General features: G+C 33.4%; 4 protein-coding genes across 4 annotated transcripts in view; 2 read left to right on the forward strand and 2 right to left on the reverse strand.

Annotated features, from left to right (window-relative positions):
* Positions 1-20,577, forward strand: part of LOC113395897 (hemolin-like) — a 284,073-nt gene that overhangs the window by 235,584 nt on the left and 27,912 nt on the right. The window lies entirely within an intron of this gene.
* LOC113395882 (zinc finger BED domain-containing protein 4) lies at positions 6,159-8,636 on the reverse strand. Its single transcript, XM_026633599.2, has 2 exons — positions 8,170-8,636; positions 6,159-7,864 (listed from the first exon to the last, which is right to left on the reverse strand). Exons 1-2 carry the CDS (start codon positions 8,387-8,389, stop codon positions 6,159-6,161), a joined length of 1,926 nt encoding a protein of 641 aa, XP_026489384.2. The 5' UTR covers positions 8,390-8,636.
* Positions 10,728-14,409, reverse strand: LOC113395883 (uncharacterized). The gene is made up of 4 exons (XM_026633600.2): positions 13,716-14,409; positions 12,375-12,533; positions 11,943-12,091; positions 10,728-10,984 (listed from the first exon to the last, which is right to left on the reverse strand). Exons 1-4 carry the CDS (start codon positions 14,389-14,391, stop codon positions 10,739-10,741), a joined length of 1,230 nt encoding a protein of 409 aa, XP_026489385.1. The 5' UTR covers positions 14,392-14,409; the 3' UTR covers positions 10,728-10,738.
* Positions 14,734-19,794, forward strand: Vhaac45 (Vacuolar H[+] ATPase AC45 accessory subunit). Its single transcript, XM_026633647.2, has 3 exons — positions 14,734-15,694; positions 15,839-16,005; positions 17,683-19,794. The coding sequence occupies exons 1-3, from the start codon at positions 14,875-14,877 to the stop codon at positions 17,902-17,904; spliced, it is 1,209 nt and encodes a 402-aa protein (XP_026489432.1). The 5' UTR covers positions 14,734-14,874; the 3' UTR covers positions 17,905-19,794.

A 20,577-nucleotide genomic window follows, 5' to 3' on the forward strand; every position in this document is an offset into this window, starting at 1 on the left:
TTAGGAAGTATATAAGTACTGTAAATATTTAATTCAACCAAATACAGCCGAATGTTGCAATGAAAACGATTTTAAACGAATATGTATTGTATAAATTTATAATGTCACAATAATAATTTACTAGAAGTGTTTTTATGAATGTTATACGAAATATGAACATTTGAATTGTAAGAAATTATCTCGATACATATATATATAAAGGCATTGTATAGGTTAAAAATGTCTGTATGTGTAAAAGGAACTTAACTACATTAAGACGTCACAGTATAAGGGGCGAGGACAAAATGAAAGATCTTTATAACACACGTGATTAACACAAAAGCTTAAATACAAATAAACTAGAAGACACGTACGAACGTGAGCAACCTTAACATCGCTTGAAGGTCTTTATACTTATTTTATACTACTCTGACCATAAAATGATCCAAGATCATAAATTAAATAGTACTTATTTAATGATTATTTTTTACATTTTAAAGTTATACGTGTGCGACTTTGTCCTGTCTACCTTAACGCGTCGGCTAATAAAGCCTTTGTCTAACTATTATATCGACAAATAAAGTAGGAATTGTCTAAAGAGCAGTACCAACCTAATAAAGGAATCACGTGCAGGAAAGTGTGTGACAGAGATGAGGATACTGTCATGTCTTCTCTATCCTACATGACAGTATAGAAAGATGGATGCTTATGTTTAAAAAGATGTAAAAGAAATAATTAGCTAAGTCACGTGATTAAAGGAAGGAACGAACGAAAAAAGAACGATTTGAATGAGTGCATGTACTGGTGACACAGATTAAATCTGGTTTAATTTCATGAAATTCATTTTGTTCGTATTTTGTATATATTCTATATAAATGAAATCGTACAAACACGATGTTATTTGTAATAAATTTACGAGTACCTTAGAAGTCAATCGCATGTGATAAGGGCGCGGATTTAATATAAAAACTATGAACTACTACGAAAGCGGGCCTGTCTTTACGTTGGTTTAAAGATGTTTAGTGGCAGTTTGATATGCAGTGACCATCAAGAGTAGTGTTGTCTGGGTGCTCCTAGGGAGCTTCTTAATGTGGTCTCGACACGGAAGGGATTTTTGAACGTATTTTAGAAGCTTAATAGTTAAATACGATTGTATCTATCTTAAGATACTGGTTTAGATTCTCGTGTGTGGGCTTTAAATAGGTAGCAAGTATTTTAATATTCAGTCGAATTAATATTGGGATTATTTCGAATTCAGATCTGAGAAGAACGGTTGCAAAAAACTTGGGGGTTTATTATTTTTTTCATTAACGTAAATGAGGAAGAGAAATGTGCGAAGAATTGATCCTTGTGGAACCCACACACTAAAGCTTCGGGAGATTTCCTTCCGTTTATATCCCTCTAAAGTCGATTGCTCTGTTATGACATCAGAAGATTGCGCTTAACTCCTCTTAAGCCATCATATGGAGTTGGCATAATCAATCGACGAGACGAAAATACCCTAAGTCTTAAGATCCGCGCCTCTATTGTTTTTTTTTTTTCTAGAAGTTTACAAGTTTAGTATTAAATTGACGCAATGCCATTATAAAAAATTATCAAATAATTCACAGAATACAATTATTGCTAAGTATGTTAGTATAGGGACGTAACTACGATCTCATTGAGATGGGAGCGATTCGTCACTAAGCCTCGTAGTTTTTAGTTTTTAATATAATTTGTAGGCGAAATTCCTTGTAGATTATTTCCCCGTTTTTTTTTTTTTTTTGTTTCTTGTGAGAAAATATATGGTATTGTGTTACTCTGCCAAGACACCAACTGGAATTCAACATTTATCGTCTATGAAGTAGATTTGTTTGTTTGTTGTTTTTTTTATTTCAGTAAAATATTGGTAGATTTAAAAATAAAATTCCATATATTTTCTACTCAACGCTGTCGATAAAATTGTTATATAATATAAAAGGACTGGTATCCGATAAGTTGTTTTTTTAAAATTGCCTTTCTCGTGTAATATATTTATAATTATAATGGTATGTCCGTTTGTTTGTTCGTAGGGGATAGATTTTTTAGCGTATTTTGGATAGATAGAATGTGGCGAAGCTTTATTTTGCATTTAAGTAGATTTAAAGGGCGATAAGTGTTTTTTTTCTTTTCCTTTTTGAGGCGCTCATTTTGCCCTTTTATCGATTTAAATTTTTGATCACTCGAATATATAATTAATTGTATTTGTGTGTATATAATAATAGTATATATATTATATACAAGGAGCCTAATGACGTTTATGTTATATGTAGGTATGCAAGTTACACAATAAATTAATTATTCCTCGTAGAATTTAATAATGATGTGTATAAAATTCGTCGGGATTAGAGTCAAAGTGTGGGTTGCGTACTATATGAGTACATAAAACAACCCCCCAACTACAAGCAATACTTAGTATTTATGTGTTTTGGAGGGTAAGCCAGTGTAACTACAGGCGCATTGGTGATGTAAGGAATGGTTAATGATACCACCAGTACATAACTATTCCATGTGCCTGATGCCTACCTACCTATATCATAAAAATGAATGCCTCCCTATATCATAAAAATGAAGAAGAAATTCACCTATCGCCTATTGTTTGATAATACGCCTTAAAATCTATTCCAATCACGAAATGGCTTGTTAATGTTTTAAAAAAATTAATTATAATGTGTATATTTTTAAGTTATACCTCTCCGCCATCTCGTGGTGATTATTATTTATTATATTTAGCAAATGATGAATAAATATTTTTTTTTCTGACTTATTTTATATATAAAAATATATACATTATAATTGTATAGAAGCAACAGCGTCTGTGTGTGTGTTGCGACGCGATGGAAATTGTATGTGAAGTTAGTTTAGTGAAATATATTATTTCGAGAATTTGACTCGAGTTTTATTTTTCTTGATGTTATAAATAATTTAACTGAACTGAACTTAAGATTTATGTGGATATCGAATGTGGTGTACGTTTTCTGAGCCGAGATGGCCCAGTGGTTAGAACGCGTGCATCTTAACCGATGATTTCGGATTCAAACCCAGTCAATTGAATTTCATGTTAAGCACATTGGTGTTTATAATTCATCTCGTACTCGGCAGTGAAGGAATACATCGTGAGGAAACCTGCATGTGTCTAATTTAAAAGAAATTCTGCCACATTTGTATTCCTCCAACACGCAATGGAGCAGCGTGGAGGAATATGCTCCAAACCTTCTCAAAGTAGTGGGAAATTTACAGACTGCTTATGCAATGTATAAAAATACGTTTTCTTCGTTCGGAAGGTAAATCTGATTAATAATAAAGGACGTTTGGCTACAAATATTGACATGTCGATATATCTTTTCATTATTTATGAGTCTAAATAGGCTGTCAAAGCTGAGAACGCGGCGATAAAAATGGACCGACGCGACGTTTGGCTACTAAATACACGCACTATTGCTGGGAGTTTTTTTCAGAAACGGTTTTAAGAACTAGTTATTTTATAAAGAACGAACGAACTGTTTCTTGATTATAGGACATATAGCTTTAAAACGAACGAGACGACACTGCACCGGCGGCCGTTGTTTTGGTACTGCTTCGCGAAACGTTTTCGATCACGTGTAACTGACTAAACACTCTATTTTGATCACCGTAAGGACTATTATTGTATGAATATTAAATCAGTTATAAGAAACCACTTTGGATTTGAAGTAACGAATAAGCTACAATGAATGAAACCTAAAGAAATACAATACAAATTTGGTTGTAGAAGAATCAATAAAAATTACGAAACAAAAAAAAAAGTTTTCGTAGGCTCCTTATACGCTTATTATTTTTTTATTACAGATTTAGTATTGACTGCTTATTAATATTGTTAATCGGATAATCCTCAGCCGTAATAATTGAAATTACAAATAATTTAAAAATATTTCTTAACTTTTTTTTTTTAATGCAAGTAAGCACGAAGCATAACGGAGAATAAATCCAAATAAATTATAAAGTCGACTATTTTCAAAATTATATAATACGTCTCCAGCGTTGAATATACATATTTCAGTAAAGTATCGTAAGTATAGTAAGTTCTCGAACCTATGAAAACAGACCGGTTTTTTTTATAACCGTTTCAAAGAACTGTTTTGGGAATGTAAGAAACTGGTTCGTTTCGTTTTACGTAAAATCAGGAATGACCCATCACTAAAATAATGTGACGTTTGTCGAGTGACAAGCGTAGCTGTCACGCTCGCCAAGTTAATAAAGGTGACTCGTATGTTTCAGTTTATACTTTATTGTACACCACAAAGAGAAACAAAATAATAGAACATGGATATAGTATCATTAAAAGAAGCGTACAATTTTGGCGACTATCCCTACATAGCGATCTCTTCAGGCAGCGTTGCAGAATTATCGATAGTTGAACTCGAAAACTATTCAGGATATCGATAGTATCGATTTGATCAATACTATTTATAGTATCGATAGCTCTCCGTGTATACTATTGGTAGCAGCGATATTATTGATACTTTAGTTTAAAAGTAATGGTTTTTGCAATACTATCGATAATATTGCTAATGGAGAGCTATCGATAGACTATCGATATGCAACACTACTTACAGGCAACCAGCGGTGTAGGTTAGGTTAGGTTGTGCTGTAATTATAAATAACATATTAGTTTAGATATATAAATAATTCAAGCTTTATATATGATTTTTTTGTATTCGTTGCACAAGGTCAATTAAACAATCTTTTATTATCTATATATAAACAGGCAGAGAAACTTCAGTGCTAACCATATCGTAAACGAATTTTATCTATTATTATCTTTTTTTAAAATGTTAACGCTTCGACTGTGGGTATCGCTCTTTCTTGAACACGGAAAGAATAGATTATTATATTTATCTATAGTTAGCCTACTCAAATGCTAAAACGATCTCAAATTCACAGGTTTGTTTTATGAAATTCCTATGTAAAATTAGGGTTGGAGATCACTCTTTGTGTGAGTGTGGCCTAGACGAAGGTTTCCTGTCCCATATACTGTTTTCATGCCCAAAACTCCTCCATCCCGTATATGACGTTCCCCCTCCTAAAGTTCCTCGCCCTATTAATGTTGAATGTTTGTGTTTAGTCCATTTTGTAAATCTCTCTGTAAATATATTGAATGTAACAAGATTGAGCTGTAAATAGTTTTGTGACTGTTCTTATGTGTTTTAATAGTAATTATTATTATTGTGTTGTTTTAGGTTGTGGGTTTTCAATTCCGTCTCCGACTGTTATGCCTACAAAATTAAATTTAGCCTGTAATCTCGACCGTACCGATCAATCTATCGTGTCTTCTCCATCGCACGTGACATTGACGAAATAATCTGTGCCTTTTTGACACAAATATAAGCCAAAAAAAATATGAAATTAATACATTTCAGTGCCTTTTATTACTACTCGCGTTGTCAACTGTTTTTTTTTTGTTTTAGCTATTAATAGAGCTTTAGTATCAGCAATATAAATTTGGAAATAATAATATTAACATTCAAATTCATGTTTGCTCTAAATCTTCCATAATGATCAAGGTCAAATTTCGACTAATTTTTGTGAAACGATAAATAAAAACGCGAGGTAAAAAAGTTCATTGTTGCAGTGGTCGCCTAATTAAATAGATTACACTTTAAATCTTACACTTTTAAATATATTATTATATGTTGGACAACATGATACATTACTCTGATCCCAATGTAAGTAGCTAAAGCACGTGTGTTATGGATAAACAGAAGTAACGACGGTACCACAAACACCCAGACCAAAGACAACATAGAAAACTAGTGATTTTTTTCTACATCGACTTGACCTCGGAGTGGCGTACCCATGAAAACCGGTGTACACACTACCCGACCACGGAGGTCGCTAAAAATATATTGTACATTAAAATAATTTATTTTAGCGTAATATAAAATTTTATAGCCTTTTCGAATTTTATAAATAATTCTATTCCTTATACAATTGGATTTTTAATGAGAATACATATAAACCAAAGATGTTGCGGATGCAAATTTTTTCACAAGCTCGGATTCGGATGCGGATGTTTTGCCTTGACATCTGCAGATGCGGTTGCGGATTTAGATTTTTTTTTTTTACAAAAATTGTTACGTAGATGCAGAAATAAAGTAACAAGAATAACATATTTTTATTAATTAGTAGCGGAAATTAAAAATTGGAGCATTATACTTAATAAAAAGCAGTATCGCCACTTTCTCTGGGTCAAGTTTGTTACGTAGAGGTTCGAATATCAAACCCGCACTACTAAAGAATTGTTCACTCGAGACATTGCTTGGTGGCGTCGACAGAAATCTGCGAGCGATTTGTGACAACAGTTTTAATTCTTCTCGGTGGACGCTCCACCATTCTAGAGGATTTTTATCAACATTGAGCCTTTTTTTATTGCGGTAACATTGCAATTCTCTTTTAAGTATGGTTTCAGCGCTGACGTCTTCCGCTATACACTCACTCTCATCTTCACTTGATGAATCCAACATCATAGCAAGATCATTCTTTAAGCAGGAACTTCTGACCAAACTGGACGGTCCCGAGCCTTGTGGTTCCGTATCATTTTCAGAGGAAACTGTCATTCTCATTCTTTTAACCCCGATATTAAAAGAATCGGAACCATCAAACTCAGTATTTCTAGCGATCATCAAAATGTCCTCTTTAATTTTTGCCTCAGTCACTGGTGTTAAAAATTTATGCTTATAGCGAGGATCTAAGTAGGTGGCAATGACGTATAAACTGTTATCTAAGTGAGAAAACTTTGTTGTAAGTTCAGTTTTTAGGGTCCTGACGGCCTGTCGAATTGGATTAAAATCACCTGAACTTGCTAAATAGTCTTCAACTTTCTTGTTAAGAATTTGGATTATTGGAATTACAGAAGAAATAAGAGTATGAGAGCTACTTAGTTCCCGTGTGGCCTCTTCGAAAGGTATCAATAGCTCTATACAACACTCAATAACTTTCCACTCTTCGGGTAAAATAGGATTAATCTCACTGTCATTGATATAAAGACTTAGGGCATCTTTTACCTTTAAAAAACGCTCGAACATGTAAAATGTGCTGTTCCATCGCGTTATACAATCTCGGAATACATTTAGATGTGGTTGATTCAGTCTATCTTGAATTGCTTGCAGTTGTTTCTGAGCGATAGTAGAATGATTGAAGTGAGTCGAAATTATCTTACATTTTTGTTCGACTAATTTAATGCTTTCTTGCGAATCTAAAAAACATCGAACAGCAAGTTGCATCCTGTGAACTGTGCAATCAATATCATTCAATCCTGCTAATCGCACCGCTCTTTCAATGTTAGAACCTTCGTCTCGAATTAGACAATGCACTCGTTGTTTTTCGATATTCCATTCAGAGAGCATTGTGTTAAATTTTTCGTCAATTATGTCTTCAGTGTGACGGCCGTCGAATGTATTGCATTTCAATATAATCGATGATCTATCAAAGTTTTTTGCTATTCCATGGCAAGTCAGGATCAGCAAAGAGGCATCTGTACTCGGATCCGACCAAATGTCAGATGTGAAAGATAAGTAATTAAATTTTTCGATTAATTCTTTAACTTTTTCAGCAACCTTGCCGTATAAGTCTTTGCACACAAAGTCGGTAAAAAAGTTTCGTCCTCTTAAATTATATTGTGGCACTAATTCTTTCATCAGCCTGCGGAAACCCAGCCCCTCTACAACGTTAAACGATAAATTTTGAAGTGCAATCATTTCTCCAATAAGCTTATCAATTTTTTCCGAATTATAATTGTCACTGTCCCGGTTTTCTTGTTTAACGAGTACTTCCTCTAAAAAGAGCTGCCTCTTTAATTCTTGTAGAGGAGTGGAGAGGGGAATTCGTTCTGAAACAAAACACACAAATTAAATTTTATGAAATTAAAAACTAACAAAAATGATGAATAATCCGGACAGGTTTTAGAATTAATCGTATATAAACGCCTAATGAACATAATTTAAAAAAAAATTGCGTGTTCAATGTTTTTGACCTTATTTTAATTAAATTTATAAATTAAAAAAAATATATTGGATTTTTTTATTTTTAATAATGTTTTTTTTACTACACTACTATTGCAAAACAGAGGAAGAAAAATTTGAAAGAATCTTTATTGTAGGCGGGATCTTAACATTATTTTATGACGACACTTACCTGCGTCAGTATTATCCTTCTGTAATTGTTTCTTTTTACTCGAGCTCTCAAATAAACTAAACTGTTCTGGGTGCATCGATTTCAGGTGACTTTTTAAAGACGAGGTGGTACGGCCCTTACGAGAGTAGGTTTTATTGCATATTTTACAATCGGCTTTATCCCGGTCTTGTTCATTTGGTTTAAAATAATTCCAAATATCACTTTGAATCGGTGGTGGCATAGTAATTCACTCGTTGCTAAATAATTAGAAATCTTCCTTAACACAATGCCCGCTGCTTGAGTTAAACGGAGTGCGATACGTAATGTTTAATTTACATTTTACGGTAAGCAAATGTAACACAGTATCAAACGCGTCAAAACATGTCATCGATCGAAACTTCGCTCCTATTGGTCAATGAGCAAGCGCCGAATGCCGGCCCCACGCCATTTCGTTTTTGTAGCAACTTGTGCGACATCCGCATCCGCTTGCAAATCCGGAATGCGGATGCGGGGGTTGCCTTACGTCTAAACTGATACGGAAGTTCCGCATTTGCGAAGGCAGATACGAATATTCGCAACATCTCTGATATTAACAAACGTCAGATTTACATATTTCACGCGATTCGTTATTAAATCTGCTATATTAAAGATACAAGCCGTATCTTTGCCTAAGTTTGTGCTTGTTTAAGTTTCTATTATTATTATTATTTCAGAGTGTTTATATTATTATTTTTATTGTAATTCAATAGTGCTGTAAATACCTGTAGTGGTGTATCACACTGCATTGGTCCGTGTACTTTTGATTGAGTTGTTTTTGTGAATACGCCGATGGTATTTCGAATAAATAAATAAATATTATGTGCTGCAAACAGTTCTTGATCAATGTGTCGTTATTTATAATTCAACACTATATCAATAAATACATTTTCGCAAATCTTTATAAATTACATAGATTATTCAAAATCTTGACCAATTATATTCACAAAAGCTCCGGCCTATAGCCGCATTTGAACAGTCGATTCACAATGATACTGTTATTTCAGTTGAGGCAGGAATCGCGAAGTTTTGCATTGGGAAGTCCATAAAATAAGTTTGTTTGGACTGCAATGTAAAATAAGTTGAAAAACAAAATCTTTTAGCCAAACAATACATCAAGAATCAAATCAACATTTTAGGCATCTCGTGATGCGTGTGCAATAAAGAACAAGAATGATTATTGTTTTAAATAAAAATGACAGAGAAGTATTTGAGTGTATTAGAAATATTTAAGGAGTAGGTTTTTTTGTTGTTTCCTTTATAAAATAGTTATTAGTCTATACGTTTTAACCTAGAATGCCAAAAAATAAACAAACTGTCAAACTTGATGACAGCACTAGCACTGATGTTTAAAAGTGACGTTAAATTTAAAGAATTTCATGTCGTTGATAATATAGATCAAAACTAAACTAATTAATTAGTGGAATAAATGTTAAGATACAACAAATAATGGAAACGGATTCATAATTAAAAGTCTTTATTTAAATAATAAAAACAAGTCTAGATGCTTAATTAAGGTCAATTTTTACAGAGGAACAACACAACCCAAGAAATACAATTATAAATTAAGTTAGTAGTTACTTGCTATCACTTTACAAAATCAAAATGAATATATTTCAGGAGCCATAGACCAGTGTCTATTAGACACTAAACTGACGCACTCACTAAAGCTGCGTTCGGATACGTTCTTTTGTCCGTAACGTATCTCCATTTCGTATCAGCATAGCAATCCAAAAATCCTATCTGAACGGCTTCCAGTAACGGCGGTATGCTTTTATCAGTTTATTTGACACACATTATGATACTTCACACAGAAATTATCGTTGTGAATTACGGAGATACGGGCCATTTTAACTTTGCATCCAGAGATCGAGAAGCTGATACAAAGCTGTAGTACAGTAAGGACAAAATACCATATCTGTATGCACCTTTAACCAGTTACGGAGTGTAGACTGTAGGGATATAGTAAAGTATCAATAGTCTTCATAAAGGTATTTATCTGAAGAGACCATATATCTCGTTAGACAACTAATAAGGATACCATAAATTGCAATTGAGAGTATAATTTGAAATATATTGGAATTTATAAAATTAACGATCAAGTAATTTGATATTAACGCATTATGAAGCTGTTAATCTTCTCTTTAAATGCCTATTACTCTACAGAGTGTTAGCGTGTTCCAAATTTCACAATATAGCTTCAAAAGCGCTTTCTAAACGTCACATATTTTGAGGAACACTTTTTATACACGAGGATACCTCTACGCATCATAAAGCCAGTGCTACACGTTGCATTGCTGTACACAATAACACAGATAAATATTTTCTCTTTCCTACGGTAATATAAAAAAAAAATAAACATTGAAAATGTACATTAATTATCCTTAATTAAATTAAATTTAAGTTATCTTTATAGTATTAATTATTTGAAAACTTAAAAACAAACCTAACACAATTTTCGAGCAATAGACAAACAACTTAAAAAAAAAAGTACAAATTACATTGTAATGTACGAAATTCAACTTAGACGTTAAGTCAAACAGTATTCGTGTAGTCAGTGACCAGCTTCAAACGCTATAACCAGTGGTTTCTGGTTCTGATCATCGTATCTGTCATTCGAATGACAGTTATACATCGTAACGACTCCGTACGTCAAAATGCCAAAACAGAAAAATGTCACCATGAGGCCGGCGAGTATGTGTGCATTAAAATACGGTCCGCAGTTGACAGCGGGTCCGAAGCATCTGGAGCTGTTGGAACCGTTGCGACCGATCAGGTGCTCTTCATTAAACGGCTGTATCTGATAAAACAATGTACTTTTTTGTGCTAACAATAATGAAATAGGACGTATAGTCTATTCCAATCAGAACAGGAAAAAAGTCAAATAAACAACATTTGACAGCAAATTGACGCGACATCATTGGTCGAGAGCTCGATTAATCTATGATATTCACTGTGGATTTGCGATAAAAATTGCGTTTTGAACGTCAACAAAACTGTTTTGGGAATTTTGGAAGTAAAATTAAAATGGAAATAAGTGGTTAAGTGTAACAGTATTGTATTATAAATAAAGATATAATAATCATAAACTCTCAGTAGTGCACAATATAGCTGAGTTATTAGCGAATCGCATGAAATACGTAAATCCAGGGTTTGTATATCTCTTTTCCTACTTGCATTGGAATAGGCTATAGAATAGTTAACATCCTCACACTCGTTACCATCGATCTAAATTGTACAAGATTTTAAATGATTAAAATGGTTCGATAGACAATTACTACTTTTTAATTAGTAAACACAAATCTTGAGTCAAGATGTTATGCCCCCTATGACTGTAGTTACTCTGGTTAGCTTAACCTTCAAACTGTAACACTTCAATACCAATTATTTATTGATGTTTGACGGTAGAATATATGAGAGGTTGGTACCTACCCAGTCGGTTTTTTTTATGCCATTGGTTGGCGGACGAGCATATGGGCCATCTGATGGTAAGTGGTCACCACCGCCCATAGACAATGGCGTTGTAAGAAATATTAACCATTCCTTACATCACCAATGCGCCACCAACCTTGGGAACTAAGATGTTATGTCCCCTGTGCCTGTGATTACACTGGTTCACTCACTCCTCTAACCGGAACACAACAATACAGAGTACCGTTATTTGACGGTAGAATATCTGATGAGTGGATGGTACCTACCCAGTCGGGTTGCACAAAGCCCTACCACTACCCTGTTTCTCAATTTAGTTGTCAACTTACTTGATAATGAGATATGGTCACAGCGCTGCCGTCTCTCATGTTAATCAGCACGAGTGGATCACTGCAGACGTAGGACCAGTCCCATGGGGCGCCCACTCTCATATCCGTGCGCCCCACTTCTTCCCCCCATTCCAGCAACGCGACATTTTCTGTTTAAATTTGTCTTGCTTTAGTTGGAAGACTAGATGAACCTGCGGTTTTACCCGCGCGAAATTTATAAAACACAAATTTCCAATCCCCTTGGGGATGGGGTTTCCTAAAATCCGTTTTTAGCGGATGTCTACAGCCTACAAGAAACTACCAGCCAAATTTCAAGATTGTACGCGTTATTGTTTTGTGATATTTCGTGATTAATCAGTGAGTGGTATTTCGCTTTTATATACAAATATAGATTGTGGTACATTGCCATATGCGTGCAAAGTTTTACCGTACCAATTGTCCACCGGTCCTTCTTAAACTTAAACGAGAATTCAAGTTCGAAGTCCGTGTATGCCATCCGCGTGGTCAAGCTGTGTTCTTCCCAAGTTTCCTCGGCTATCATCGGGACTTGACTGAACGTAGACCGACGAGTACCCATCGTTGTATACACACCTGCAAAGGAAAGTGGTGCTGGCTGAACTTTAGTCAGTAAAAAAAACTAGATTTGCAAACATTTGCTACTTTTTAATGTGCTAAGGTGAGAAAAATTGGCCAAAAATAGTCGATGTTAGGAACACGTACACCAGTATGCACGCGCTAAGCCAGTTAGAGGTAGGTGAAAATATTTAGTTTCCACCCGAGTAAGCAAAATTTCTTTTAACATTTTTTGTTATTGGGATTTAAGGTCACTCTTCAAAATACTGCTAATAATCTCTTAAAAAAAAACTCAAAGGATTCGGCAATAGCGGCATTTTTATGTATGTATACGCAACGCGCATCTACAGGTATCTTATTTTTCGATTCAAACTAAAAAAGATAAGTACACGTACATTGTAATGTACACTGACAAGACTATCAATGATATATATTCAAGCTACTTGTCGCCCGCAGCGTCGCTCGCGTTTGAAGGGGTTGGTTGTCATGTGTTAGGCAAAAAAGTAGCCTATGCCTATAGTCTTGGAGTTTAACTTTGCTTCATACCAAATATATCAGCAAATTCGGTTCATTGGTTTGATAGTGAAAGAGCGACCGACAGACAGACAGACAGACAGACAGTTACTTTCACATTTATAATACTAGTATAGAAGTATAGATATAAAATGTACGCGATGGAGATATGTCAAAATTAAAGGCGACACTGTTGTGCAACTTTTCGAACAAATCATTGAACATTTCATGTCCTTTTTGACGTGTTCAGTAAACAAAGTCGTTTTTTTTTTTAACAAATCCTCACAATTGGATAATAGCCTCCTGCGAAAGTCGTGTACCGTTAACAGAAAGGAAGAAAAGAAAAAAGATTTCGCGTTAGACCTACAGCCATGCGCTTTCAACATATATTAACCATTGTAAATTCAAGACAGTTTTGGGATACATAATTATTTTCCTCGTACAAGTAATGATTTTGAAGATTTTTTATCATTAATATCCTCTAATATACAGAAAGAATCTGCCTCCGTCAAAATCGAACACAAAGTGAACGATTCAAACTTCAGCAAAAATGTTCGAGAGGTTTTATTCGACAAAACACTAATACCAAACCCCATTTATGTTCACGTAAAATGTTGTCTGACACAGCTTAAAAATACAAATTTAAGAACAAATAATTCACAATATCTCTGAAATATTTCTACTAACCAATAAACCGAAAGAGTGCTCCAGAACTTGTTATAGTTACCCCTGGTTGCCGAATATACTTTTCAGGTTTTACAGGCAGGAAATTCATCTTCGTCACAAGAATAGGGTTAATCTTACCGGTATAGAAAGCGACAACCGGCTTCAAAGCGATCTGATGGACTACGTAATAGACTTCACGTATCACCAAGTCATGTCTTCTTAAAGCAGATGTTCGGGTTTCGTTAATCTTATCATTGAAATATATATAAAAATGTTTGAATTTACCATCGTAAATCTTTAATTTAGTACTAGAATCGCTTAAGTGAAATACGTTGAATTCTTCTTGTCGAAAATGTGTTTTTAAAGTTTTGAATGGTTGCGCTACAGCTGGTAGAAATTTCACCTTATTTTCGTATAAGCCTTGGCTCAAATGATAAAATGGAGTCCCATGCTTATCCTTTCGTGTTATGTCCTCGAGACAAAAAGATTCTTCTATAAACAATATGACAACTTTACTTCTCTTAACTGCATCGTTAATTATTTTTGTAAATTCAACAGTTTTTATTTTTGTAAATGGATTAGGATCGACGGATACATGCGACAAAACTTTTTCATAATCTAATATAAAAACCGGTGCTGTATCTCTTTCAGCCAAACTTGTATGTAGTAATAATAAAAATAAAGCTAGAATCGACATTTTTACTTATTTATTCACAAGCTTTATATATTTCTTTGTTGTGATAGAAGAGAAGAAAAGAAAAAAATTCAATTTAATTTATTTTTCTAACCTATTTTTTAATTTATGACATTATTATATAAAAACTTTTTAAAAGAATCAAGAAATGACAAAAAAAAGCAACATAAACTTTAAATTATTTAAAAAAAAAGGAAATGTATGTAATTAATAACAACGTGAAACAAGACGGATTTAACAAATCAAAACATTAATCTAATAATTTTTTTTTAAAATAAAAAATATAATGTGTGGTGCCATTATGAAAAAATATATATAAAGGCAACATTAAAAGCCATAGACAAGCGTCAAATTAATCATATGATCACTTTTCACATGACCGATGGTTAATCGTCATCGCCCATTTTTCGTCTTTTTATGACAATTTTTGGGCTAAAACTTACTGAGTAATTTAGTCCGCAACGTCCACTAGTAATAGTTTTGAAAATGGCGTTTTGCCGTTTAGTGTTCCCTATTTTAGTGATAAGTGTCGTGTCCAGTTACGCTACTGAACAAGTTCCAGTTTTCTTATGGGGTGATTTAAAAACAAAATCAATAAAATCGAATCCTTTAACGAACGTTCCAAAAGATACGTTTGAAGCAATTTTAAAATCCGAATTGGAAGACGATCCCTTCACTGTTATTTGCATCGACGAAACTTTATCAGTCGAAGATTTTTCACATAAAAACTCTGAAGGTGATACATCATTCCCGTATTTACACGCTAACATAGGAAACGCTTTGTACTTGCCGTCAGTCGAGCAAGCTTTGGACGTCCTGAACCATATAGCGAACCCCGAAAAAGTAGATCATGTCACGTTAACAGAGAACGGCCTCTCGGCAGAGTTTGAGCCTGTAAGCGGCAAATTCCTGTTCATAAACCTGAAAGATGCTCGCGAGGGTGAGTCCAGAGCCGATATGTTACGTCGCCACAACGATTTCATGGAAGACATGTTCACGAAGCTTACTGAAAAGTATAAAAATGTCGTCGCTATCTACACTGCAGAATATCCTTCATGGACAATTTCTTCAAGTCACTTGAGGGTCCGTCGTCAAGCAGAAAGTGGACAAATCGAGGAGACAATGGACGGCCTCAAGTTATATGTCAAGGACATCACCCTCACCGTTGGCACTGAAAAGACAAGCCTGAACAACGTAGCAAGTTACTCAAGCGAGTTTAATGGCACAACTATGTCGACCACGATGAACTTTGGAGAAAATTCTGTTACATTGAACTTCTTGCAGAAGGCCGGCTACTGGTTCTTCAGTGAGTAATATTTAAACTGAAAATTTTGCAAATAATTGTGTAGGTTATATATAAAAATGAAATTTGTCTTTTTCTATTGTATTCCAATACTCGTCCAGTTTTTATATGAATATAATGTTATATACTTAAATTTTTCATTTACAGATTCAGTGACTTTAAAACAGACTTCACCGAAGACCTTGAATGAGGAACTCGCACCTGATTCCGACGTATATGCTATCATGGGTTTCTCGTACAGATGTGGACAGAGTATTTCGTTCAGCAGCGTAAACAATACTCAAACTTATAACATACTATTCCAAGATTTAAAGGTAATTACAAATATACTTATAAACAATTTTATATACAAATACACTCAAAATAAATAGTCTTATCATAATTGAATGTATTTAATTTTAATTTAAACAAAATTTGACTGATAATGAGTTCCATCACCGATAGACAATCCTGGGTGGAGAATAAATTTGAGCATGTTGCTAAAACATATTGTCATGGAAATTGAACTGACTTGCAATATTGTAACTAACCAAACAAAAAAACATTGCATGATACAAAAATGTAGGCATATGTGTTTGAATGGAATCTCTGATGTCATTGCTATTGACCGTAATTCATGGTTAAGTTAACAAATACTATTTTTGTTGTGAGGCTTTTTATGACATTCATTGCACAAAACACAGTGTGTAATTTTTAACAGATGGATAGGTTGTATACTTCTCTGCAGGCAGCTTAAAACATCCTTAAATAGAGTGGAGGCCTTACCTTTGGAATATAGGTGACCTGTCTACATAATAATATTAATTTATTTTCACAAAAACAGAACTTACATAATAAAAAGTGATATTTATGCCTAATAAGACTGTACATTCTTATACTAGCCTAGAATGTGTTAAGAACCGGTGTCTGAGATAACATTACTTTATTAATTTTATAATTGAGGCAGTTGAAATATTATTTATATCTAACGTAGAATATTATACAGGCTCTAGTTACCGAGATTTCTTACATAATATTTGAATTACCATACTTTTTATGTAATGTTTTTTTTTCGTCCTTCATTTGCTTTTTAATATACTGTCCAAGGTGAATAATAGTACTTAAAAACACACTGTATACAAATACCTGCTTCTACTTTAATTTTTAATGTGTTTCTAGAATTAGTTTTCCTAAAAACATGAAACTCACACTTCTCACGTTGTGGAGTGCATCCGATTATATAATAATAGATACCCGTCCTAGCTTCATAAGGTGTACAAGAAGTCCATCTACAATTTTATATTGAACAACAAACAGAGAGAAATTGTTGTTTTTTCTGTCTAGGAAAGTTGAAATTCTCGGCTTTTCTCTACTATAATATGCATATATTATACATATAAACCTTCTCTTGCATAACTCTGTTTATTGATGAAAACTGCATTAAAATCCGTTGCATTGTTTATGGGATCTAACCATACAGATGGGAGGAAGCGACTTTGTTTTATACTATGTTTAGATCATATATTAAAACTTTTATAAAAAATGCTTAGTAGTTAGTTTGTAGTTTTTTCAATTGGACATTTCAAGAAACAATCCACTATTATATTATATATGTATTATGTATGTCATTAATAACATATAACATTTTATTATTACATCATAACCATAGACCATTATGATATTATTATGTTATCTATGGTTCTTTTTTTGGATTAAAAGGATGCTAAATAATATTATATTAGACTAGCAATGCTTACCTATATTGTGGATATAAGCAATTTAACAACAAATATATTTAATTATTGTATAAATTATTAGGAAAATTTACTATAAAGTTTTAAGGTTGTACTTGGACATAGGACTTTGTCATAAATAAATCCCATCAACAATCAGATATAGTTTAATTGTTGTGTTCTGGTAATTGAACCAGAGTAACTACTTTCTACCTTTTTTTTTTTTAAATAAATTTCAGTGATAAAAATACATCTTAAAGTTAAACATCCATGTTACAGGTGCAGCCGTTCTTCAGAGAAACTAGTAACACTACACTCGAGTTCGGTGAGTCGCTCAACTGCGTAGGTTTCTTCACCGTGCCCATTTGGTCCGGTCTGTTCGTCGTCTTCATCCTGCTCGCCATCACCTTCTACGGTATCATGATGATGATGGACATCCGGACCATGGACCGCTTCGATGACCCCAAGGGCAAGACCATTACAATAAACACTGCTGAGTAAATAATACAAACGGCCAGTTCCTAAAATAGTGTTCATGTTCATATAATTGTTAATTTTTTGTCCAAATTAATTAATTGCTATTAAATTTTGACTTGGCTCCGGCACTTCCGTGCGACCGAATAATTTTTAATTCGAACTGGCCTCATGTCAAATGAACACCAAAATAAGCTAGTTTAGTCGTCGTGTATAGCTCAATATATTGTATTAATATAAAAGAAAAATAATATTGCTTATATTTCGTAACAATATTTAAATGCGAGAATTTTCGAACTGTCACATTCTAATTTCAAAAATTCGAATCGTCGCCATGTATTTTGCGATGAAGTTTATTTCTAGTGGACGTACAATAATAGGATTTGGCGGTAATGTGATACCATAGACAAATAGACGATTGTATTTGTAACGGTTAGTGTTCGATTTTTGAAATTATTTCCTAATATTTTATTAATCTATGTGTCTATGGTGTAAACGAAAGCTTCCAATGAAACGTAAATTTCTAGATTTTTTAATGAAACCGAAAATGTGCCTGTTCATTATAAACACGTGTAGATAAAAAGTGTATATTTCTGTGAATTTGTGATTTAGATACTTCCTAGAGGTAGCATACATTTTTTCGATTGTACTATTAAATTAATAAAAAAAAAAAAAACGATACAAATGTGCACCTCTTAGTAAGGAGAAAGTGCTTCGGACGTTATTAGCATTATTTATTAAATGGCCTGATCTTCCGTGTTAGTTTTCTGGTAACATCTCTCTCATCAATGTAAAACGCAACTTGATAATAACAACTCACTGTTCAAACAATCATTCTTTAACGTTATAACGTCGCGGTACATGGCAACATCGTTTAACGTTGCAATGTCGTCTTGTCAAAAATCGACGTTGCTCATTGTAAAAAATAACGTCACGACATCTAACGTTCCATTTTGCACAGTAAGACAAGATTAACTGTAGCAATTCACGCGTCATGATAAAGGCACAATGAGCTCAACGTAGCCATGTAACGCTTAACCGTTTCACCTTAACCGCAACGTACCACGTCACGACGTCGTAACGTGTTTCTATGGTGGCTCTTATTAAATTATTTTATAAAGATTGATCATGAATGATACCGGAAAATATACTCGTGGATAATTTGTATATACGCCGATTGTGTGTTTAAAGATGTCACTCAAATCTGAGTTTATTTAGCAATTTACAACGATTCAATAATGTTCCGAGCTTCAAAGTATAATAAAGGCGTAGTTTATTAAAATATAATTGTAATTTAAAGTGAAATGAGTGCCCTCCATTTTAGTGCCAATCATTCATTCCGATATTTCGAATAACTAAAATGAAATCTACTATGAATTATTGTAATGGATAGTATTTCTATTATTTAAGTGTCCTTCATAAAGTTTCGCGCGAGCCCCGTTACAAGATAAATGTAATAAAATAATAAAATTAAAAATCTAATGTTGAGAGACTTTCGTGCAGTAAAAAAAAAAAAAATAGTCGTAATAAAAATTTGGAGATTATTGGCACTTTCGTGCACTCAAAATTACGAAACAGTATTTCATGTTCTATTTTTGAATTAAATCAAAATGGCTGCCCTATTGACAAGGAGGATGCATTGCTCGCGCGAAATGTTAGATTAAGCGAAGTATATTTCGAGAATCATACAAATAATTATATAATAAAATCATTGTACATATTATTTTGAACTTCAGTTAAACCGTTTTTATTTTATTTTGTTGTTATTTTGAACAAGTATTAAATTTTCAGACCAACTATTTTGTTTTTTTTTTTCTTATTTAATAAAAACTTATATTAAGGTGTATTTGATACTAGTAATAGATAGATTCTGTTGAATTGAAATGTTAAGGAATAATAAAGCTTACGTACGTTCAATATGGTTTCAATAATTTCCCACCTAACCTTTTCAGAGACATTTTTATTTCATGTATTAACACCAAGCTGCTCCAAAATGTTTAATTCGAAACCGTGAGATGTTTTCGTTTAAACAAGCAAGAGATGGATTATAAACAGATGAGAAGAGCCGAGATGGTCCAGTGGTTTGAGCGCGTACTTAACCGATAATTGCGGGTTCAAACCCAGGCAAGCGCCACTGAATTTTCATGTGTTATATTATAAATTATAAATAAATATATATTGATCATAAACCCTAATAAGTGTACATATGTAGTTGATTTATTAAAAAATCGCATGGAATACGTAAATTTTAAGGCATGTTTATCATTATTTTTATTTCGATTGGATTTCTACGGACAACTTATCACTTCATCGCGATCGAATCGAAACATTATCGTTGACGTTCAGTCGTTTTCCTATCCTACTTACGAGCCAGTTGCTGTTCGGTCGAAGTTAGATCGAAATAATTATTAGAATAAGCTGATATTTTCTATAATAAGCTGATTGTTATATGTTAGTAGAATTTCCCCCAAAACCGCAGAGCAATCGTAGTTTAACGACTATCAATCTATTCAGTCACGAAGGCGCGCCCATCCACAAAAGCCATACAACCAACAATAATAAGTTATATATTTATAAAAAGTAGTATTCGACAAATTAGTTTATCATTGTTAATTTTATTTCATAAATATTCCGATAATTTCGCGGGTCAATAGATCTACAATCACGAAGATCACTGCGATGTTTCTTACATTTGTTTCA

This window comes from Vanessa tameamea, chromosome 29, assembly GCF_037043105.1.
Source record: "Vanessa tameamea isolate UH-Manoa-2023 chromosome 29, ilVanTame1 primary haplotype, whole genome shotgun sequence".
Classification (NCBI taxonomy): domain Eukaryota; kingdom Metazoa; phylum Arthropoda; class Insecta; order Lepidoptera; family Nymphalidae; genus Vanessa; species Vanessa tameamea.